We start from the raw sequence: 13,186 nt of genomic DNA, 5'->3' as shown, positions 1-13,186 counted from the left end.
GAATCGACAAAAATTTGAGATTTAGTGAATGATGCATTTCATTGGACAAACGTCTCGAAACTATTGGATTATATTCAAATTGAAATTGAGCTTCCTCCATGTAAATTATTCACCAAAGAAAGATATAAAAATGATCTTAAGAAGTTTAGTCAAATAAACTTCACTTCGATCTTAGATGAAATTTTTGAAAAGTGTATTGCTAGTTTATTGAGTAATCACCTCTCAAATAATGATATTTCATCTGAATAATTTTTACCAATTCGATTGTTCTTACCTTATAGTGGGTTTTCATAAAATGGAGTTACGAAGAAAATGAGAGATTCCTTGGATAATTTTAAAATAAAAAGTCGGATAAATAGGTATGAGCCCGCAAACGCTTTTTTTTCGAGGTACAGGGTATTTCTTGTATAGTAGTACTTTTTAGTGATGCTTATATAAATTTATCGAATCTTTATTAGTCTTCGCTACAGAATGGGTAAATAAGTACCGAAACTAATAATTAATTTATTCATCACAGCTCACTAACTGGGTCTTAATAATAATTTTGGATTTTCCTAAGGATTACTACAGAGCTATTTGAATTTTTTTCTCGAAATCGATAGCAGATATACATTTTTCCAAAGTACTAGTGCTTCGCCAAAAAATGGTTCTGGAGGAAAGAAGCGGGTAACCTTCCAGAAAAAACACCACCCTGTAGATTTGCATACAAAATAAGCATATCACATGATGAAAATTTTAAAGTGGAATATCTGTGCCAATTCAAATATCTTGAGAAGGGAAGGCTCTATAAGCAAAAATTTAACTTTAACACCGGTATCTCAAAAACAAACCGTTTGCAGATTTATGTTATAGGACTTTTTTTCTCAAAATGATCCGAGAAATCTGTAATTTTCATTTATACCTCCAATTTAAGGATACCGTTTACATATAATCAATTCAAAACTGATATCTGCACAAATAAATTGCAATTTGAATGAAACACAATAAATTGAATAAAACAGTACAGACAATTTTTCGATGCGAATTACTCAGTTCTGTTCTTTGATAACTATAGTAGTGAAATTTTGTGACGAGAATAATTGCAAAAATCACAGATGGCTATTGGCAAATAAGGGGCGACGCCGACAAAGCGGATAGATAAAGGAAAATAATAAACCTCGGACATAGACATGCTCGTAGTGCAATAAAAGTACTCATCGTGAAAGCTATAATAAACTCATAAACCGTAAAAGGGTCCGATATTTTACTGCTGCGTCGATTTCAAAGGAAAGTAGAATGATTATTATTGGTTCATTTTATTGAAAAATTTCGTTTTTCAGCTTTGCGAGAATCCTGAAATTTCATATTTTGGAAATCTTAGGAGGGTTTATTAGCCCTAGTACCCCCCTCATTTCTACGCCCTTGACAGCCAGTTGGATTCAGAGAAAGTCGTTCCACAGAAGATGCCTCATTTCAATCCACAGAAAAAGGGTTTCATTTTGATGAACGAGTAATTATAATGATTGAGGACGATATCAGCCAAATGGCCGCTATTGCTACATTTGTAACATTAATAATATCCTTTTCATTGAAATTTTCTATGGCCAATTCACACATTCACGTCTATAGGTCCTCGATAATTTCACGAATTCCATATTTAAGATCTATTGATTATGGAGCATCGACATAGATCTTTCATGTGGCCCCAAAGAAAAAAGTCTAAAGGTGTTAAATCACAAAATATTGGTGGTCAATTGTGATCACCTCTTCGACAAATAACACATCCAGGAAATTTCATTTGCAAAATTACGATTGTTTCATTGCTTGTGTGGCACGTAGCGCTGTCTTATTGAAAATAAATGTCGTCCACATCAATATATCATCCAATTCCGGACATAAAAAAGTAAGACTCACAACACTATACCAAAAATCGCACCAAACAGTGACACGTTGAGGATGGTGAGGCTTTTTAGCAATCATTTTTGTACTTTTCGAGCCCCAAATTCATCAATTTGATTTTTGATGAAAATCCGGATCATTTTGTTTAATTTCAAGAAACTTTAAACCTAACTCTATATGCAAAATTCCCGTTTGGGGAAAGTCTAATTCCCAAGATTGAGGAGGAATCGACAAATCTGGGTTTTCGTCTACACTACGAATATTCTCAGTTGTTTTTGATCGACGCACGCTTTAGGTTCTTTACATCACTAACTTGTCCAAACAGTTTAAGTTTTTCCACCACTTTCCACTATTTTAACAATTTTTATGCGTTGTTTAATCGTGTATCATTACATTTTCAGTGATGGCGGATTTTTTACTTGTCCAATCTAAAAAGATAGCAGCTTCAATAGTGATGACAGCTGCTTGGAGAGCGAGCTTTTCAAAATGCAATTATTCTCTTATTCGAAAGCAATTTAGATCCAATAAATTTTTTGATAAATATTATTTTTGAGAACCTCAGTAATCGTTAATCAAGTACATACGCTAATGATAATTAAAGGTGAGTTCATTATTGAATAGCATTATTTATTTTTTCACATTCAATGCTTCAAATATATTTGAATTAATTCGTACTTGAACTAACAAAATTTCTCCTTATTTTCCTTCATTAATGGAAGCTTTGAAATCCACATATCGAAATCCCACAGAAAATTAGATTTACTAGTGCAGCGATAATTCAAAATTGTAAATCTATAACGGTTTCAATCATTGATATAAGCGAAGTATTTAGCATAACCATGCCTATTATTTATTCAACAATTACTTTTTCTCAGGAGGATAATAACCTTCCTTCTGTATTGGAATGTTTATGGTGTAGGAAGTGCTAACTATATATTCAAATGCGTTTTTCTGAATTCAGTTCAAAAAATCCAAGATGAGAACTGACTTTATGACTGGAGATTTTGAGCTCTTGTTCATTCAGGTGCCTAATTGAGATCACACTGTTTGACTGTTGTATTTGAAGTTGTGATTTACAATCCACATGAAATTCAGCAAAAACTGAAGTTGTAGTACTCACACTAGTTCACAGAATCTCTCAAGGCTTTTAACGAACGTTTCGACAACGATGTTGTCATCTCAACTAAAAGTCATACAAAATGAATATGAATATTTAACATTATACAAACGAAATTTGAACTTAGTCTGATCTGATATCATGGATATATTGGGCATTTAGTTTGATATTATGTTTGAATTTGATTCAGATAAGATGATCAACACTAAATTTTGCTCCATTATCGAAAGTGTTATTTTTATTTATATCAGAAATCTCACTGAGATATTGAATTTGTTTCGATATCTTTATTGAATTTCCTGCTTCTGAAACCAATTTCAATTCCATTGGATTCGTCATGGTTATAATGAAATAGGATTTTGTTCATTAACTATCTTCACTCTTTCATTCGAGATCCTAATCAACCATGAAAGTTCTAAGTTTATAGGTCTTTACATTCTAGAATTATTGTGTGAAACATTTACGTTTGAGGTATGGGTATGTATCGAGTTTTAAGAAAAAAACAAGCTCGCTGTAGGCCATAGCTTACGATGGAGCTAAGGAAGGAGTGATTTCAGTCCAATTAATATTCGAAACATTACGCGAATTATTACTAAATAATATACCATGGACGACAATCAGCCAATTTTTATTGCTGTATTAATTGTGCTTATTACGATAGTATTTTATCTGATCTATAAGCGCAGTACAACTACTAGAAGAAGTATATTATTAACGGGAATATGTGACAGTAGTAATACTGTAATATTCTCTCAGCTGATTCATCAAAAAGATATTCAAAGTTTCACTTCAATAAAAGCTAATATAGGAGAATATGCTTCTAATAAAACATCCTTGATCATCGTAGATATTCCTGGACAAGAAAGGCTTAGGTATAAATATATAGATGGCACGATATCGTAGAGGTTGGCACGATATCGTAGAGGAAAACAAATCAGATCAATTAATCAAGAATTAATTCAAACAAGATGAACACAAAGCTTCTACTTTCTACTAAGGGGATTGTTTTTGTGGTTGATTCTCTAACAATTCAAGATGACTTGAAAGATGCTGCTGAGTACATCTTCAATATTTTGTATGACGATGTATTGAGGAAGAATAAAGTTAATGTTCTTATTTTATGCAACAAGCAAGACCATACCTTAGCTAAAGAGAGTACTGCTATAAAAGCAATGTTTGAAAAAGAATTGAATACCCTTCAAAATACAAAATCTTTACAAGTGGAAAACTTAGATCCCATTTCAAAGAAATTGTCATTGGGAGATGATACAGACTTTAGTTTTCAGAATTTCGTACTAAATGTGGAATTTGCTGGATCCATTGCACATCATTCCAAAAATGGAAAAAATATTGATGAATCAGAAAAGTGGTTGGCCAAATTGGCATAGTAATCTTTTTTGTGTTGAATGTTCCATATTTATTATTGAAATATTTTTGATAATAAACAATATAGTTTATTTGTTATTATTATGGCTAAACAATCCATAATAATAAAAAAAAAATCCTAAGCTCCAGCAAAAATAATCTTTTTGTTTGCTCTGAATCAGAATAATGACTAAAACAATAATATGCATTACTGAGTATTTTTCAAATTTTGAGCCGGATATTGTCTCAAGCAATAAGGTTCGAAACGTTGTTGACAAATCTGTGGTCAAATCGAATTCTGCCAACTCTTCCGACCGTAACTATCGAACCCGAACGTAAAAACCTAGAGATTTTTATGGTAAGCTTGAATATAGAATACCGAGGTTGAGTGGCAAAATTAGGTACTAATCTCGGAATTTGGAGGTAAAAAACCCCCAAAGACTTCCATAATATAAAAATCCAGAATTCTCGTCAAGACGAAGAATGACAATTCATCCATAAAAATGAACCAATAATAATTTTACTCTTCTTTGAAATTGGCACTACAGTAAAAAAGCGGACCCTTTTACGTATTATGAGTTTACTACTGCTTTCAAAATGTTACTTTTATTGCACTACGAGGACGACTACGTCCGAGCTTAATTTTTTCCTTATCTATCCGCTTTGTCGCCCCCTTGTTTTGCCATCTGTAGTTTTTGTAGACGTCATCGGTATACTTACCCCACTCACCTTTTCGGTTTCTTGTATCAATGTAAAATTTAATGTGTTTCATTCGAATTGCAATTTTTTTGTGAGGACGTTTAGAATTGACAAGAGAGCTACTATAAATAATATAATTTCCTCCACGGTCATCGTCATCGAATTCGGAAGGAAATATGATTCTGGTTTAAGGCAGAATTTAACAGAATTCGTATAAAAATTCTAACAAAATAGTATCGTTTGTAGCTTAATGTGAACAGAATTAGAGTTGTGGTAAGATAAATGCACTAGTGAGATTGAAAATATGCCAGATACAGCAATGACTGCACTAAAATTTTGCGATGAGTCAATATATCTGAATTTTTAGGTACTTGGCACTATATTTGATATCTGTAATGCCTGTAAGTGTGGCAAGCTTTGTGAGGAGTTCTTCAACATTGTCACGAAATATTGGCAAGAATTTTTTGCGAGAAAAAAATATCAACAGATAATACGCCTTAATTGTGGAGGTTGGAATTATTTTCGACCTCCAATTTTTTCAATAGGCGCATTTCAAAACATTCATATACACTCTGTATAATATTGTGTATTATTTCAAAACTTTAACGAAAATATATGAACAATAGTATATTGTGCAACAAGTGGGGAAAGTCCAACTTTTCTCGCGAGTGTGGAAGTTTTTTTTTTTTGCAAACACACAACACACAAATCCAAGGCTTAAAGGAGCCGGGGGAAAAACAAAAAAAAAAGTTTGATCAGCCGGATTTCCTCCACTCATGTTGGATAGAGACTTATGTAACTTCTCGATCTTCAACTTCAGTAGTAGGTATACAGAGTGATCCTAAACTGGGGTAATCTCCCATTTTCGTTTGTATCTTCAATTTAGGAACAACCTGTACAGGAAAAACAGACGTTCTGCAAATAGACAGTTCACCGGAATGGAACTAGGCAACTTGTTTCTTCCACCTGATTAAGTCTTGAGGAACAAATATATTAAGAGAAAATTAAGACAAATAATTTATTGGAATAATTGGCAGCAAATTTGAACCCTACAATTATTTGATTTGCTTATTTGACTGTTATTAATTATAAGAAACGAATCTTGTATTTACGAATCCGAGGGATTGAGAACAAAAGGTAGTTAAACATATCGACAATAAAATTTATCGTTCTGATAGTGATTTTCATTATTGCCCATTTTTATGCTTCACACACGGCTTCAGTACATTTGATACTTCGTGGATGGAACTACTTCTAATCTCTGTATAATCCGTGAAATTATTGAACCAATATCCTTACAATCAAAATATTACTATAACGAAATAATAATATAACAACTTTTGAAATTTTATCATATTCTTTGCAATAGAAACAGAGGGATAGCTAGGCTACCAATAAGCCGTGACAAAAAAATCTGAATAGCTCACTCTATAATCATTGTATTAGCATTTTCTTCATATAATACAGTAATATACCTATAGTTTTTCCTAATTATAATTACAAGAGAATTTTTTTTTCAAAATAAACTTGACAAATTTATGACAATAATTTTATTACCTGATAACCTGACAATCCAACGAAAATACCCCACCTCATCTCAGTCTCCTTTCGTGAGACTGTGTTAAATTTTCGAATTTTGAACTGAAAATGTTCTCAATCTATAAGGTTCGACTTGCTGATGACGAATCCATTCTCAAATTTGATTCAGTCCGGTAATACCTAGGCAGGGTGTCCTAGGAGAAACTGTACATACTCTTATTAGAGGTAGCGTAGGAATAGGTGAGTACAGATTGACTACAAAAAATGTCACATCTTGGCAGTAACTAAGTCTTATTAGGTACCGCATTTCGATGATGTTTTTCATTTTGTGAGTTTCTTGACGCTTCTGATTTTCTTGATTATCTTCAGAGAGAATTTTTCGATTCTTGTTCAATCACGAGATATTCCCGTACTCCTCACTAAATGGAGGGGCAAAAAAATACCGTCTTCGCATGGCCCACCACTATTCTCAGTTCTATAGGCCAATTCCATCAGAATCTACCATTAGAAAACTTTGTAGATTCTTAACTGACTTAACCTTAGACCACACTTATAGAGGCCAGAAAAAGGAAACTTAGATTAGATGTAAGGGGCCCCAGGGGGTTTTACTGCACCTTAGGGTCTATATTTTACCCCAATCAGATCTATTCTAGCTATTAGTCGTAATCTACAGCTTGACCTCCAGTTCTACAGTTCCAATGAACTCCATTATCTAAGATAGCTTCAAGGAAACTACTTCCTCACTTCTACAACTATACAAGTCTCTTGTTCAAAGCATTTTTTGCGTTGACTAGCGATGGCGAGACATTGCATCACCAGGTGATTCGGAGTTTTTTCCTCCTTCCAGAGGAATCTGCACTGATCGTTTTCTGCTAGACTCATTCTCATGAGGTTCTCACTGAGGCGGCAGTGCCCTGTGAGGAATCCAGTGAGGATGTGTATCATATTCTTGCTAAGATCCAGATTTTTCTTTGATCTGGCAGTATCCAAATTTCGAAGAAACTTTTTGGGATTATCCAACCCAGGAAGATTCCACCAGAGTGTTTCTCCTTCGGATTTTTCCTTCTCTTGAAGTTTCCTTTACCTACAAGGTAGGTCAATGAAAGGAGTTTGGGTTCCTTTTCTGGCAAGTGTGTTGGCCTTTTAAGTTTCCTCAGTTCCCAAGTGACCGGGAATCCAGAATAAACAGATCTTGTTCATGTTACCGATTTCGTTGAGTTTTCTTCGGCACTCCAGTACCATCTTAGAATGGATGATATGTGAGCTCAATATTTTGATAACAGCCTGACAGTCAGAATTAATCGCTATATCACATTTCTGATTTCTTACTTGGTCATTTCCACACATCTTTTGATTGCAAGTAGGTATCTCTGCCTGAAAGACACCAACGATAGTACGCACTTGGTGTCAGCCCTGAAGACTCCGTCTTTGTACCATTTACATTTTGATGGTATTCCTTTTAAGAGCTGGGATTGTGGACTCCCAGAAAAAGGAAGTAAACTTATTCATCCCTTTCCTTCAAGAGAAAAAATACTTGGAGATCTGCGTTGGATCCGCTTATCATTCTTATCTTATTGGCAGTGGTAAAATGAAAAAATCGTTGTAGCTTTGAAATTTTACTAGTACTGCTAGAAATCTATAAAATTCTAATAATAAAATGAACTATTAATTCTAGCATTACCTAAGTTATTTCGATAGGAATCATATGTGAATAAAATTTGATCAATATGTGAATTGTATTATAAACTTTAGATTTTCCTTATTTTGCAGATGTCCAAATTCTTAAAACACAATAATAAAAATAAATAAAATATAGAATGACAATTATTTCTTCTTCACACTTTTACATGCCCATTCCATTCCTTCTTTTATACCTTCACCAGTAATTGCAGTGCAAGCTTGAATTTGCCAACCTCGGTCTTTAATCGAGTGTAACCCAAGCGCTTCCGCCAATTCGGATGATGCTAGTGAATTAGGCAAATCTTGCTTGTTAGCGTAAACCAGAAGAGGAACTTCTTCCAATTTATTTTCTCCTAACAGTTCGAATAGTTCGATACCGGTCTCTTCCAATCTCTTCTTGTCTGAAGAATCGACCACGTAAATCTGAGGAACAAAATATTATTCTCAATCAATTATACATGTGCCAATCAAATTGTCTAAGGACCAGCCACCAGGACCAGGTGCTTTGACTTTTTACTTTTGCACTAAATAATTTCAAAAACAAGTTTAGTTGTGTTAGACATTAGAGTAGCAATGTATATGAAGAATTAAATTCAACAGGAAAAAAGAATTTTAATATTTACTAGGTATATTGAACTGAGGTTTTCCATTTTTATAACCCTTTGCTACTCAAATATCTAACAATGGTTATGGGTCCAGAATAATCACAAAAACATTTCTCACTAAGAAACTGGAATAAGGAGATCTTTGGCTATCAATTGATGGTTGTCCTGAAAATGATACTACGACCGAATCAGTAAATAAAAAGACGGACTAAAAATAATTAACTAAAATATGTTTAATAATTTGCTGTTATCCCCACAGAAGACAAAGTGAAAGATAGTTCAGAAGATAGTTTGAAAGCGCCTTACGAGGATGAAGGCCTTAATTGTAAAATTACTGTGCTAAGAACCTTATGGGCCAGTTGCACCATTTGCCTAAACATTGATTAAAATTTAAACATCGATTAATTTCTGATTTCACTTGAGAAATCAGAGAGTAATCAATGTTTTAATTTTCAATCAATGTTTAGGCAAATGGTGCAACTGACCCTTAGAATTCATGAGAATTTGATTAATTTTTTTTTTGTCTTGAAATAAAATTGGTGCATTTTAATGATTTCAGATCCCTATATTTGTTATTTGGTGGCTTGAACTCTATTATCGATATCCACCTTGTAACTTACCAGTACATCTGTATTTTCGAAATAATTTTTCCAATATGGCCTTATTTTCCTTTGACCACCAATATCCCAGACGTTCAACTTAAAACCATCGGAAACTACAGATTTGATGTTGAAACCAGCGGTTGGTGTAACATGACTGACATCTTCAGAAGCCATTATTTTGAGGATTGTTGTCTTTCCAGCATTGTCCAGTCCCAACAGCAGAAGTCGCAATTCCTTTTCCGGAGATTGGCGTAATTTTTTCAAAATAGATAGCAAACCCTATTAGAACTTTGTGAATTAATTCAATGTTAAAATTAGAATAAGTTAAGTACAATGGGGAAGAATAAAATCTCCATTCCTAATGGTTGTTTCAAAAATAGAAAAAGGATACTTATTGGAATCAATAATATAACAACATGATAACACAAATATTTTTAGATAGTTAGAATAGTTATTTATAATACAAGTGCAGAAGGCATTGATATTCTTCCACGAGTTCAAAATTCAAAAACGAGCCACGAAGTGGCGAGTTTTGGAATGAACGAGTGGTAGAATGAGCCTTCTGTACGAGTATTATACATTATTTTCTCTAATTCATTGCATTTTCATTGAAATTAATGAAATATTTCCATAAATATATTTTAGTGATTTTTGCATTGAAAAATGTTGGTTGGCAGAACTGATTTCTTTAAGGCAAATTGATGAATTGACAGATAAAGCCGTGGCGGAAAGTTCGAAGTACCAACATAGAATAATAAAATATTACCATAAAAACTGTGCGTTTCTGATATATTCTCGCACGATTTTGTTCTACAAGATGTGGAAGAATGAACGGAATAACCACAGAATTAGAGAAACGCAATTTTAGTTTAATGAAAAATGCATTCATATATAGATTACTTTCAGACACATCGTGTATTTTCAGGCACACTATTATATTATCATCAAGGAAACCCCAAAAAGATTTATAGATGGGTAATCTGATTCCTGGTTTTACTACCATAAAAATAATTTAAATTCATATTCAATTACCTACATGAGGTTCTCATAAAATGAATCATTTTTTTGCAACCTAAGGAAGGAGATGGATTGGTTGCACCGAAATATATAGATGTATATAACCAAAACCAGTGATTTTATGAAATGTTTGAATTAAATGCTCTACTTTTGCCGAGTACAGCTTGTTAGTTTAAGATTTTTAGTAACATGTAGCTCCACCTATGTTCTGAAACAAAGTTTTAGCATACTTTGTTCAAATGTTTCGAAAGAAACCTACGTACCTAGTTAAAAATTCGGACGGAATAATATCTTTATCGCTTTAGATAAATCAAATCAAATATAAGAAGACAAATTAAACCATGAATTATTGTGCTTGTACTAGGATTACATCATATTGCACTCCGCAAGTATTATTTTGCATTCATATATTCAATGTTTTGATTACACTGGTTACTATGGAAACACTAACTGTCATCTCTAATGTGAACCTCAAATTTATAAGTATTTTTCGATCAATTTCACAAATAATCGCTTCAAATATCGATGAAAAATGATTTAGAATTGCCCACTCACCATAGTAAATTCCTCTGCTACCTTTCCATATATTAAAACCAACTGGAAGTGTATGAAAACCTCAGAGGAACTTTAAGTAGCCGACCCTTTCAAGCAAATTAATCGACTGACATTGTCTGAAATAATCGATAATATGAAGATTTATTGCAATGGTTTTAATTTATACAGGAAATTTAAAACCGACGAACCTCTGATCAAAAAGTTCAAAATTTTTGAGCTCCCAGATGTGCGTGATTTGGAGGTTAGTTTAACATTTGCAATTCATAAAAACAAAAACAACGAGTTATTTTTAACAGGAGGAAGCTCGAATGATGATCAAAATTTGAATTATAATTTTGGCTGTTTAGTCTGCATATCATGTACAAATGACTTTATCTATGTGTTGAACGCAGATGGTCGCTTTTTTCAAATAGACATTGTGAATTTAGAGAAGATTGTTGAGGTGAATACCAAGAAATATCTACAAAGTGATGATAAATTTATTCATTTTGCTATTGGCGATAAGATTCAAGTAGGTTTAACCCGATTTGGATATGTGTATGATTTTCCAAAGCGACTGAATTTCGATGTTCGTTCAACTATAGATATAAAAGTTGGTGGAGTACATTGTTTGATGCTTGATTCGAAGGGAAATGTTTACAGTTTTGGAAATGGAAGGTAAGATTTCAAATTCTTAATTTCTTTCGTACTTTTTTCACAAATATATTTGTTTAAGCCGTGGTCAGTTGGGATTAGGAACTCTTGAAGATCATTCTGATCCGAGCCAAATAGAAGCTCTAGCTGGAATAAAAATTGTATCAATTGCTTGTGGGACTTGGCATTGTGCTGTTATAAGTGATGAAGGAGATTTATATACATGGGGATGGAATCAGAATGGTCAGCTAGGTTTGCCTATACATTCTACTGAAAAAAGTGAGGGGGTATCGGTTATGGCAACCCCTCATATAATTGATTTTCCTGATCCTAATGCTAATGCTGTTAAAGTGGCTTGTGGAAAACGACATACAATTGTACTTTTAGGTAAATAATGATAATCACAATACAACTATTGAATATTTTTTCATTATTAAATGCCCATATTAGGTATATGATATACAGTATAGCTTTTTGAAAATGTTGTTTGGTATGTGATACTGAACTGTTAGGCTGACTAGAGAATGCAGATAGAGACATTTGAACTTCAGCCAGTTAATTTTCAACTGATGTTCAAACATCCTAAGAGGCATAAATTACTGATATATTATTAATTTTTTTCTCTTGGAAGTTATGTAAATCAAATCCTATTTCATGTTTAATGAAGTATCTTACTACCTAAAATTTATATGGCATGCACTCCCAATAAAAAATGTTTACTACTTCATGCATATACTTATGAGTGTTTATATGCAGCTCTTTTTATTTTGAACCTGCTGGAAAGCAATTAGACAAAAGCAAATCTCCGAAATATTTCTTTAAAATAATTCTATTTAGTCAAAGTAGGAATATCATATTTTCAATGGATTTTAATTGAAAATAGTCGTATTGCGTAACTTTAATTTATAAATCTAATTCTATTTTATTTTACAGATAATGGGGAATTATATGGCTGTGGCATGAACAAATATAAACAATTGAAAGAAGATGATGAGGATATCATTGAAACAATGAATTTTCTAGGGGATTTCTCAAAGGAAAAAGTTAAAGATATAAAATGTGGCCCATGGAATTCTGTGATATGTTGTGAATAGAAATTGAAGAATATTATGTTGAACGAAAAAGTATTTTAATTTATTAGGTAGATTTCTGGATAATTGCGATTTGTTTTTGTCAGAAATTTCTGTTTATATTTTTCTATATTCACTTGAGGTCCAGTGTCCATTTAAATGGACAGTTGGTTTTCTAGTGCCTATTTCTTTGATTTTATATTTACAAAGCTCAAACCTCCCTTCTATTGTAATGAACACATCAGTGTCCTAGAATAATATTGTTCAACTGTGCATAAGATTTCTGAATTCAAAGATTTATTCAAGAGATATAAGTACAGTGCCCATTAATGATACAAACAAGGATACATATATTATGATTTCTTTCATATAAACCTAACTTAAATTTGTGTCAAATGTGAATCATAAGTCCTCATGTTAAAAACA

General features: G+C 32.8%; 2 protein-coding genes across 3 annotated transcripts; one reads left to right on the top strand and one right to left on the bottom strand.

The window, feature by feature from the left end:
• Window positions 1-8,201: 8,201 nt before the first annotated feature.
• Window positions 8,202-11,193, bottom strand: LOC123680517 (ADP-ribosylation factor-like protein 3). 2 transcript variants are annotated; one of them, XM_045618455.1, is made up of 3 exons: window positions 11,058-11,193; window positions 9,504-9,764; window positions 8,202-8,701 (listed from the first exon to the last, which is right to left on the bottom strand). In XM_045618455.1, exons 1-3 carry the CDS (start codon window positions 11,058-11,060, stop codon window positions 8,423-8,425), a joined length of 543 nt encoding a protein of 180 aa, XP_045474411.1. In that variant the 5' UTR covers window positions 11,061-11,193; the 3' UTR covers window positions 8,202-8,422. The 2 variants fall into 2 exon arrangements, with proteins under 2 accessions (XP_045474411.1, XP_045474412.1); XM_045618456.1 differs by lacking the exon at window positions 11,058-11,193 and adding an exon at window positions 10,766-10,907.
• LOC123680516 (RCC1 domain-containing protein 1) lies at window positions 10,956-12,814 on the top strand. The gene is made up of 3 exons (XM_045618454.1): window positions 10,956-11,714; window positions 11,773-12,077; window positions 12,624-12,814. Exons 1-3 carry the CDS (start codon window positions 11,191-11,193, stop codon window positions 12,782-12,784), a joined length of 990 nt encoding a protein of 329 aa, XP_045474410.1. The 5' UTR covers window positions 10,956-11,190; the 3' UTR covers window positions 12,785-12,814.
• The last annotated feature ends 372 nt before the right edge of the window (window positions 12,815-13,186 follow it).

Source organism: Harmonia axyridis, chromosome 5 (genome assembly GCF_914767665.1).
Source record: "Harmonia axyridis chromosome 5, icHarAxyr1.1, whole genome shotgun sequence".
Taxonomy (NCBI): Eukaryota; Metazoa; Arthropoda; class Insecta; order Coleoptera; family Coccinellidae; genus Harmonia; species Harmonia axyridis.
Note: the sequence above shows the minus strand (reverse complement) of the source record. Positions and strands in the feature narration are given on the sequence as shown.

Coding starts and splice junctions, on each gene's coding strand:
- LOC123680517 (XM_045618455.1), bottom strand. Junction 8,702..9,503: donor TCGAAAATACAGATGTACTG/GTAAGTTACAAG, acceptor TTTGTTCCTCAG/ATTTACGTGGTCGATTCTTC.
- LOC123680516 (XM_045618454.1), top strand. CDS start 11,191: ATGAAGATTTATTGCAATGGTTTTAATTTATACAGGAAATTTAAAACC. Junction 11,715..11,772: donor TACAGTTTTGGAAATGGAAG/GTAAGATTTCAA, acceptor TATTTGTTTAAG/CCGTGGTCAGTTGGGATTAG. Junction 12,078..12,623: donor ACATACAATTGTACTTTTAG/GTAAATAATGAT, acceptor TTTATTTTACAG/ATAATGGGGAATTATATGGC.